General features: G+C 30.9%; 1 protein-coding gene across 2 annotated transcripts in view; it reads right to left on the bottom strand.

The window, feature by feature from the left end:
- Positions 1 to 1,168: 1,168 nt before the first annotated feature.
- The window catches only part of IA-2 (tyrosine phosphatase IA-2), a 317,964-nt gene continuing 308,663 nt past the window's right edge, over positions 1,169 to 10,469 (bottom strand). For both annotated transcript variants that reach the window (XM_075297408.1, XM_075297407.1), the window contains 6 exons: positions 7,830 to 7,913; positions 7,184 to 7,757; positions 6,887 to 7,108; positions 6,628 to 6,825; positions 6,400 to 6,566; positions 1,169 to 2,006 (listed from right to left, as the gene is read on the bottom strand). In XM_075297408.1, the coding sequence (XP_075153523.1) occupies positions 1,517 to 2,006; positions 6,400 to 6,566; positions 6,628 to 6,825; positions 6,887 to 7,108; positions 7,184 to 7,757; positions 7,830 to 7,913 (1,735 nt within the window). In that variant the 3' untranslated portion in view covers positions 1,169 to 1,516. The remainder of the gene's footprint in view (positions 2,007 to 6,399; positions 6,567 to 6,627; positions 6,826 to 6,886; positions 7,109 to 7,183; positions 7,758 to 7,829; positions 7,914 to 10,469) is intronic.

Genomic DNA, 10,469 nt, shown 5'->3' with positions numbered 1-10,469 from the left:
GCCGAATATATTTTTTTTAATAATTTAAAAATTCAAAAAATTTAAAAAAAAATTTAAATATATTTTGTTATAATTTTTTTGAAAATAAAAATATTTTTAATTAATATAATTAAATAAAATATTTTTTTTTGTTAAATAGTAATAAAATAACATAAAACTATAACTATTATTTATATAGCCAAAAATAAGAAATTGCCAAATGTTTAATATTTTAGCTGCCTATATATCTTAAGGTTGAATAAAAATTATGATTAACTATTTGGCAAATTCCAAGTTTGGCATCATTAAATCGATGATATATAGAGTTTCCTTAACTACAGAAAGAAAATGAAAATTATGTATTAAAAATTACAATAACATAAATATAAATTATATTAAAGAAATTTTAATATATAATTTTCAATAATTTTCTTATTAATTTTTAAATGTTTTTCATGTAAAAAAATTTAAAATAAACAAAAAAAGAATTATGTGAATTATTAATTAAAATATAAAAAAATTGAATTGTTCATTCATAATTTTTCTTGTTTCTTTAGTTTCCCCCAAAATCTGCAATTCTTATTATTTTTTTTATTTATTTATTTTTTTAATTTCTTCATATTATGTTTGGTCTGCATACAATTTTGTGTGATACACCCTTATACTTTATATATTCTTTTAAATGAATTTTCGATTTTTTCTTTTATTTTCATTAAGGTACACATTTATTTGGTTGATTTTATTTAATGATATTTATGTTATGTTTTTAGTTTTTGGTAGTTAACCATTTATGGTTATCAACACATCGATATTTATTTCTTGTATTATAGGAAAATTAGCAAATTTGTTTTTTTTTTTAATTTGTGTGTTACGGTCGATTCTGCAATTTTATTAGAAATGCCAATGTGTTTTTGACAATTTTTTTTTAGTTTTTCTTCTTGAATATTGATGTATATTGCAATATGGTTGTAAAGATAGTTTTCAATAGACATCTATACATTTTTAGTACACTTATTTATGTTTCAATAATAATTAAATAAAATATAATAAGAATTAATTTTCGTCTACATTTGAATGTATGTTGCCGTTAATTGTGATTTTTTCTTTTTGGTATTTTAAATTTGTATATAGACAATTGATTTGTTTATTTTTTTTTTTTTTTTGGTATGTGTAATGTGTATATAATATATTTTTCTGTTTTTTTGTTTTATAAAGTGTAAATAGACTTACTTACTACCAACACTTATATTTATTTATTTTTATGTAGGTAAAATTTTCCTTAACGGTTAATCATTTATGGAATTGGCAACACCATTTTGAAATTTAGCTAAGGGCTGGTATTTTAGTAAAAGTCAAACAAAGATTGCCATGAAATTCCATAGTATTAACACGCCAAAAAGAAAATCCTTAAAATAAATCAAAAGAAACAAAAAAGAGAAAAATCCTTTGCTTTCAAACATTCCTGGTTTGCCTGTTTCGAACCTTCCATTCTTTCCAGTTTCTAAATAAACGAAATTAATTCTTTACCCCCTTTCATTTATTTCTTTCGATTATTTGCATCTCCTGATTTGGATGATGTCTTAGCTGTCGCTCCTGATTTTGCTGGCGTTTGCTTTGTTTCTTTTTCCTTAGTATTTTCCCCCGTACTTTTGTCCTTTTCCTGATCCTTATCCTTACTGCTTGATGATGTCACGGCTCCCTCTTCTTCTTCCTTTAGTACACCGGTCTCCCGTGAATCCAAATCCTTTTTCTCATTCGATTGATTGGCTGGCAATGCTTTCAGAATGGCATGTACCTCTTCTGCCACAGCCATAAGGACAAATTCGAATTGCTGCCTTGTTGCCACTAGACCAGCTCGTTGATCTCTTAAATGTTCCAGAGTAGCTGCTATATCGATTTCTCGTGCTCCTTTATTCATACGACCCAATACCAAATCCAGAAGAATATATGCCCCAGTACGTCCTGCACCACCACTGCCATGCACGACTATGGGACACGAGCGGCCACGGTAGGATTTGTTTACTTTTCTGGAAATGTAAAAAGGATATAAAAATCAATTTTTGTTTAATTATATTTAAATTTAAATTTTAAATTTAATTTATTTTAGTTTTAATTTTAATATTAATTTAAACTTAAATTTAAATTTTGATTTTAATTTTAATTTAAATTTATTTTTTTAATTTAAATTTTGATTTTAATCTTAATTTTAATTTAACTGCAAATTTAAATTTAATTTAAATTAAATTTAAATTTAAATAATTTTTTTATTTAAATTTAAATTTTGATTTTAATCTTAATTTTAATTTAACTGCAAATTTAAATTTAATTTAAATTAAATTTTAATTTTAATTTCGATTTAATTTTAAATTTAATTTAATTTTAAATTTAAATATTTTTTTTAATTTAAATTTAAATTTTAATTTTAGTTGTAATCTTAATTTTAATATTGATTTTAATTGAAAATTTAAATCTATATTAAAATATATATGTAATTTTATTTTGATTTTAATGTAATTTTAATTTTAAACATTTAATTTTGATTTAATTTTAAATTTAATTCAAATTTAATTTATAATCAAATTAAATTTAAAATTACATTTCAGTTTTAATTTAAATTTTAATTTCATTTTTAATTTTAGTTTTTGATTTAATTTTATTTAAATTTTAAATTTAATTTTAATTTTAATTTTAATTTTAAATTTAATTTGAATTTAATTTTAATTTTAATCATTTTAATTTTGAATTTTAGTATTAATTTTTAATTTAATTTAAACGCATTTATACCCTAAACCACATATTGGTCAGGGAATATCTTTGAAATTTTAATTTAAATTTTGATTTAATTTTAATTTTAAATTGAATTTAATTTTAACTTAAATTTAAATAATTTTTTTTTAATTTAAATTTAAATTTTGATTTTAATTGTAATCTTAATTTTAATATTGATTTTAATTGAAAATTTAAATTTATATTAATATTTTATATATAACTTTATTTTGATTTTAATTTTAAACACTTAATTTTGATTTTAATTTTAAACATTTAATTTTGATTTAATTTTAAATTTAATTCAAATTTAATTTATAATCAAATTAAATTTAAAATTACATTTCAGTTTTAATTTATATTTAAATTTAAATTTTAATTTCATTTTTAATTTTAGTTTTTGATTTAATTTTATTTTAATTTTAAATTTAATTTTAAATTTAATTTTAAATTTAATTGTAAATTTAATTTTAAATTTAATTTTAAATTTAATTGTAAATTTAATTTTAATTTTTTTAATTTTAATTTTGAATTTTAGAATTATTTTTTAATTTATTTAAAACGTATTTATACCCTAAACCACATAGTGGTCAGGGTATAATAACTTTGATCGGCCAAAAAATGTGCCTACCAGAAATATTGATTTAGACCCCATAACATATATACCGATCGACTCAGAATCATCTAGCGCTTGGTGTCCGTCCGTCTGAGTCGATCTAGCGCTTGGTGTCCGTCCGTCTGTCTGTCCATGTATTTGTTGTTCACAGGATTCCGGTCGCAATTATTAACCGGAGCCACCGTGGTGCAATGGTTAGCATGCCCGCCTTGCATACACAAGGTCGTGGGTTCGATTCCTGCTACGACCAAACACCAAAAAGTTTTTCAGAGGTGGATTATCGCACCTCAGTAATTCTGGTGACATTTCTGAGGGTTTCAAAGCTTCTCTAAATGGTTTCACTGGAATGTGGAACGCCGTTCGGACTCTGCTATAAAAAGAAGGTCCCTTGTCATTTAGCTTAACATGGAATCGGGCAGCACTCAGTGATAAGAGAGAAGTTCACCACTGTGGTATCACAATGTACTGAATAGTCTAAATGAGCCTGATACTTCGGGCTGTCACATAACCTAACCTAATATGTAATTTAATTTTGATTTTAATTTAATTTTAATTTTAATTTTAAACATTTGATTTTGATTTAATTTTAAATTTAATTCAAATTTAATTTATAATCAAATTAAATTTAAAATTACATTTGAGTTTTAATTTAAATTTAAATTTCATTTTTAATTTTAGTTTTTGATTTAATTTTATTTAAATTTTAATTTTAAATTTAATTTTAATTTTAATCATTTTAATTTTGAATTTTAGAATTATTTTTTAATTTAATTTAAACGTATTTATACCCTAAATCACATAGTGGTCAGGGTATAATAACTTTGATCGGCCAAAAAATGTGCCTACCAGAAATATTGATTTTAGACCCCATAAAAGTTATACCGATCGACTCGGAATCACCTCCTGAGTCGACCTAGCGCTTGGTGTCCGTCCGTCTGTCTGTCCATGTATTTGTTGTTCACAGGATTCCGGTCGCAATTATTAACCGGAGCCACCGTGGTGCAATGGTTAGCATGCCCGCCTTGCATACACAAGGTCATGGGTTCGATTCCTGCTACGACCAATTCGTACAGGAGGACGAACGCTATTGAATGTAGAGGAAATCGGATCAAATTTAGATATAGCTCCCATATATATGTATCGCCCGATTTCGACAAATGGAGTCACGTTGCGCGTTTTTACAAACCGATCGTAATCAAATTTGCACATAGTAAAATTTTTCATCACCCTTTAAATCTGCAAAATTTCATCGAAATCGGTTCAGAGTAACATATAGCTCCCATATATATATGTATCGCCCGATTTTCCCAAATTTGGCCACAAAAACTTTATTTATTAAGCGATCTTACTCAAACTTGGCTTACTCTAATATATTATGGTACTAACAATATGTGCTAAAAATCATCGAAATCGATTCAGATTTAGATTTAGATATAGCTCCCATATATATGTATCGCCCGATTTTGCCAAATTTGGCCATAAAACCCTTATTTATCAACCGATCGCACCCAAAGTTGGCTAAATGTAATCTTCTATAGCACCAACTGTATGTGCAAAATTTCATCGAAATCGGTTCAGATTTAGATATAGCTCCCATATATATGTATCGCCCGATTTTGAAAAAATTACCCCTAATAACCTTATTTTCGACCATACGGGCCTCATTTATTAATTGATCGTACTCAAATTTTACACAAGGTAACCTTCTGTGGTATCAATCATACCTGCAAAATTTTATACAAATTGGTTCAGATTTAGATATAGGTCCCATATACATCCATCACTCGATTTGGGCATATTTGGCCATAATACCCTTATTTATTAACCAATATTATTCAAATTTGAAATTTTGATGTACTAACTGATCGTATTTAGACTTACATGTAGCTCTTACATAATAATATTGCCCAATTTTTTAATAATGGACTCAATATTAGTGGCATACTAACTCTTTAGGTGCAAACTATAGCTCCTAATATCAGACATTTCTGCTCAGATTGTGACAAGACTCCCATAAACATATACCCCCTTTATGTTCTTAAATATGGAAATCTCCAAAACATATACCAATGATACCCCACAAATGCTTATGTTTACTAATTCAGTAGGGGTGGTTTAGGGTATGATATAGTCGGTCCCGCCCGACTATCTACTTTACTCATTTTTTTATTATTGTCATTTATTTCTTCATTTACCTTCGGAAATCTAATAAAGCTTTAGCTTTATTTATTAATTTAAATTTTAATTTCAATTGTAGTTTTTAATTTAATTTGAATTTGAATTGTAATTTTAATAATTTAAAATTTGATTTTAAAATTAATTTTTAATTTAATTTTAAAATTAATTAAAAATTAAATTGTAATTGTAATTTTAAATTTTATTGTATTTTTATTTCAATATTCAAATTTCATTTTAATTTTTCTAACGTATTTTTATTTATTTCTTCATTTTCCTTCGGAAATCCAATAAAGCTTTAGCTTTATTTATTAATTTAAATTTTTATTTCATTTTTAATTTTAGTTTTTAATTTCATTTCATTTTAGTTTTATTTAAATTTGAATTTTAATAGTAATTTTAATTTTTAATTTAATCCTTTAAATTTTGATTTTAAAATTAATTTTTAATTTAATTTAAAAATTAAAATTAATTAAAAATTAAATTGTAATTTTAAATTTAATTTTTTTTTTTAATTTCAATAGTCAAATTTCATTTTAATTTTTCTAACGTAGTTTTATTTATTTCTTCATTTACCGTCGGAAATCCAATACAGCTTTAGCTTTATTTATTCATTTAACTTTCATTTTTAATTTAGTTTTTAATTTAATTTTAATTTTATTTAAATTTTCCCTTAAATTTTGATTTAAAAATTAATTTTTAATTTTATTTAAAAATTAAAATTAATTAAAAATTAAATTTAAATTTAAATATTTAAATTTAATTATAAATTAAATTTAAACTTTTATTTTTATTTCAATGCTCTAATTTCATTTTATGTTTTCTAACGTATTTTTATTATTTTTATTTATTTCGTTGTTTACCTTCGGAAATCCAATAAAGCTTTAGCTTGTGGTGGTACACCACCTTGCGGCCATGAAAGGAAATGGAATTGAGTAACAGTTCTTGTCTCACTGGTCCTTAAATTCTTCAGATAAAACGATCGAACTAGATAGTCATCACACCATATGTGTTCACTAACCAAATGGACCTGCATGAAAATAAAGAGAAAAATTCAGCTCTTCACTTGGTATTTTTATACCCGCACCTACCTCATAAATGTGATAGACTTCAGCGCCCTCTTCAGGCCAATAGCGAGCACAAGCAATTTCACCATTCTCTTGTAAGCGACATAAGGCCACAATAACTACAGCACCTTGTTCCCAAATCATTTGCCAGAAATGAGCCAATGTTGCTGGTATAGGACCTTGGGCGGCCACATAAGCAGGGGCACGTGGATCATGATCAGTCTGAAAGTGAAATCAATGTCAGATATCGAACATTTTGGAATAGAGAACATCGCACACTTACAATTGTTGAAGCATTGACATAATCCAATCCTTCGGCATTTGCCAAATGATTGAGAACAACTCGAGAATGGTCATAGGGCAATGGAGCTCCGGGTCTATTTAAATTGGCACATTGAGGCTGCAAAGCAGCATCACGGGCGCTGGGTTCAGCCTCATAGCGGCATAAGGCTTCCCATTCCCGTTGTAGGCGACCCTTGTTCCTCAAATGGTCTTCCATATAAGACTAAAATGGACAAGAAACAAAAAATTAGAATTAAAATGAAGTTTTTTTTGAAATGCCTTTCAGATTGATTCTTACCAAAACCATGTGACCCGTTGAGATATCCATATTCGTTAAAGCCGGTTCCTCACTCCAAGACGATGTACTGGATCTTGATGATGGTGGCCTTTCGTTATCCTTGCTTAGCGATGTTATACGTCCACTGGCTACTGGTTCAACAGTACTACTACCCTTGCCAGCCATACGAGCTCTACATAGATCCTGATAGTCTTTGGAACAGCTCTCTGTCCCAGCTATTCCCGATTGTATGCCACCCAGTTTGTCACGTTTCTTGTCGTGCCTTTTGATCAGAATCAATGTTACGAATATGACAATAATGGCCGCCGCACCAGCACCAGCAAACATATAGACCATAATGTGTGTGACATCAGGTCCTTGATCGGCCAATTCAATGCGTGCTGCCGAGACACCACCATCATCATCACGTTTGATTTTATCACCGACTCCAGCACGCAATACCGTAACTCCCAGACGCCGTAGAATATTATTCTTGACACCACGATTTTCATTGATCGCTCGTGCTATATCAATGGCATTCTTACGTTCGGGGTTATTTGAGTCAACCCGGAATGAGACTTCATGTGGTAGAACGCTAAATGGAATGAAAAATCGATGGGGCGATAATGTTATATAATTTGGACTAGGACACCGTCTGTATACTCACGTTAAATAAGTAAAGTATCCTTGCATATGTAAAATATTAGCCAACTCGTTAACGATACGTACGCCATCATTCCAACTGTCGATACTGAAAAAGAATAGTGAGAGGAAAAGTTTCGTTAGTTTTTAAGGTAATTAAAACTGTTTTCTGGTCATCGATCTTAGCCATCTATCACATGGCTCCACCTGTGCGGAGTACGAGTACACAGACTTCCGCTTCATTGAGAAACAATTGCTACTTCAACTCCAAAAAAAAAAACTCCATTGTCGCGCTCTTACTCATTAGTTTTAAAATAAACTGCCTATTAATCCTTAAAAACCTCCTGGATGTGCCACTTCTGCCCGTGTTCTTAAATTAGGTAGGGTTATTCCTTAGAGATACAAAATCACGAGATTTATTTTCAGATCGTTTTTGTTTTTTGATAGACAAAACATTAAGCGTTCTCTTACATTCAAAAACAGTTAATCGTCGAGGCGACAGATGTTACCGAATTGTGCTGGGATAGTTCCGATACAATGTCACTATTTGAATCATTAGAAGACTTCAAAGCCCCCTCATGAGAGAAGAACGGTTTGATCTTAGATCCAAGCGGTAACAGTCGAGGATTTATAATTTCGCATCTTTTTGCTGCGAACTCCTACACAACTGCCGATAATTCAAGGGGAACGTGCAGGCAATAGATCGTGCAAGCAGAAGGCGAAGGTAAGACCTTCCTTCAGGGGTCCCAGACATGACGAAATGTCAAAGCATTTAAGGTGGATTCCTGGCCCATAGGATCAATATATCCCTCAGCACACTTCAAAAATCGAATATCTTGAGAATAGGAACAGTTGCTCCGGCGTTGAAACCATGAAGCCAGACGTAATAGGGAGACTGGTATCAGCCAGTTACTCTTTAATTCCCAACAAGAAAGATTCTGGATATTATTGTCTGGTCGGGAGCCAGCGTGGTGCAATGGTTAGCGTGCCCGCCTTCGACCGAACACCAAAAAGTTTTTCAGCGGTGGATTATCCCACCTCAGTAATGCTGGTGACATTTCTGAGGGTTTCAAAGCTTCTCTAAGTGGTTTCACTGCAATGTGGAACGCCGTTCGGACACGGCTATAAAAAGGAGGTCCCTTGTCATTGAGCTTAGTATGGAATCGGGCAGCACTCAGTGATAAGAGAGAAGTTCACCAAATGTGGTATCACAATGGACTGAATAGTCTAAGTGAGCCTGATACATCGAACTGCCACCTAACCTAACCTATTGTCTGGTCCACGAAGAGGAACGTTTAAGATGGTTTCCGCTCGGGCTGGAGCACAACCACAATCATGGAGGAAAGAACAGTCATATAAACGTTATAATCTTGTAACCTTGGACTTGTATAAATCTTTTGTTTTAATAAGCAAGTCGGAAGTTTGCAGCAGAGTTAGGGTCCTGAAGGCATCAGCTAGGACTTTGAGGAAAGACCAGAAGATGATACAAAACATCTACAAGTCCTTAGACCATCCTTCGAGCAATTAGGGGCCCAGATTGCACTCCCAGTTATAGAGATACCCAATAAAATAATCTCCTAGTTCTGCATAATACTAGGATGAAGATTACGAATGGTTGAGACGCCAAGTCTTTGGAAGTGGGGTCAGCTTTTGGGACAGCTGATTAATTACATAGTCAATATGCTATCCTGTATGGAATTTCGTAAGCAAAGCATATTCGCCCCCAAAGGAACAAACAAGACGTTCCTCAAGGAGGTGGGCACAGAAAAACGGAGAAACGGAAGTCTTTAACTGGTAGTACCTGAAGGAAGGATGAGAAGAGGCCACAGTTTGGACTCCCAGTAGTGACATTACCCAATTCATGAATCTCCAAGCGGTGCAAAAAATTGCTCTAGTAGAGTCAACCGTTTAGAATCTGGGTCCTGAAGGCTTTAGGTGAGAGCACTTGGAGGAAAGATAAGAAGATGATACAAAATATCCATTGACCATCCGCTCATCTATTAAAGGGTTCCACTTAGACTTCCAGTATTAGCGATATCCAATGGAGTAATTTCCAAGCGATGCGAAATACTGCTCTGCAGATTGCTAATGGTTGTCACTCCTAGTCTCGGGCAGTAGAGTCAACTATTCAGAAATTGGGACCTGAAGGCACTAACTACATTGAGGAAAGAGAAGAAGATGACACAAAAGATCTCCCAGTCCATTAACCATCCCCTCATCGAGGTCACAGTTTGGACTCCCAGTAGTGGTGTTACACAATAGAACACCTCTAAAGATTATCAATGGTTGACCCTCCAAGTGCTTGAAGTAGACTCAACCGTCCAAAATGGGGGTCATGAAAACTTTAGCTGAGAGCACTTGGAGGAAACATAAGAAGATGATACAAAAGATCCATTGACCATCTTCGCATTGATTACGAGTACCCCGCTTTGACTTCCAGTACTAGCGATACCCAATAGACGAATCTCCAAGCGGAGATAATCCTGTTTTGCAGATCACTCCAAGTCTCGGGACTGGAAGGCATTAACTGGTAGTACATTGACGAAAGAGAAGAAAATTATCCAAAAGATCTCCAAGTCCATTAACCATCACCTAATCGATTACTAGGCCACGGATTGGACTCCAAATACTAGCGATACCCAATAAATTAATCTCCAAGGGTTGC

The sequence above is a fragment of the Haematobia irritans genome, chromosome 2, assembly GCF_050003625.1.
Source record: "Haematobia irritans isolate KBUSLIRL chromosome 2, ASM5000362v1, whole genome shotgun sequence".
Taxonomy (NCBI): domain Eukaryota; kingdom Metazoa; phylum Arthropoda; class Insecta; order Diptera; family Muscidae; genus Haematobia; species Haematobia irritans.
This window is presented reverse-complemented; position numbering and strand designations above follow the sequence as displayed.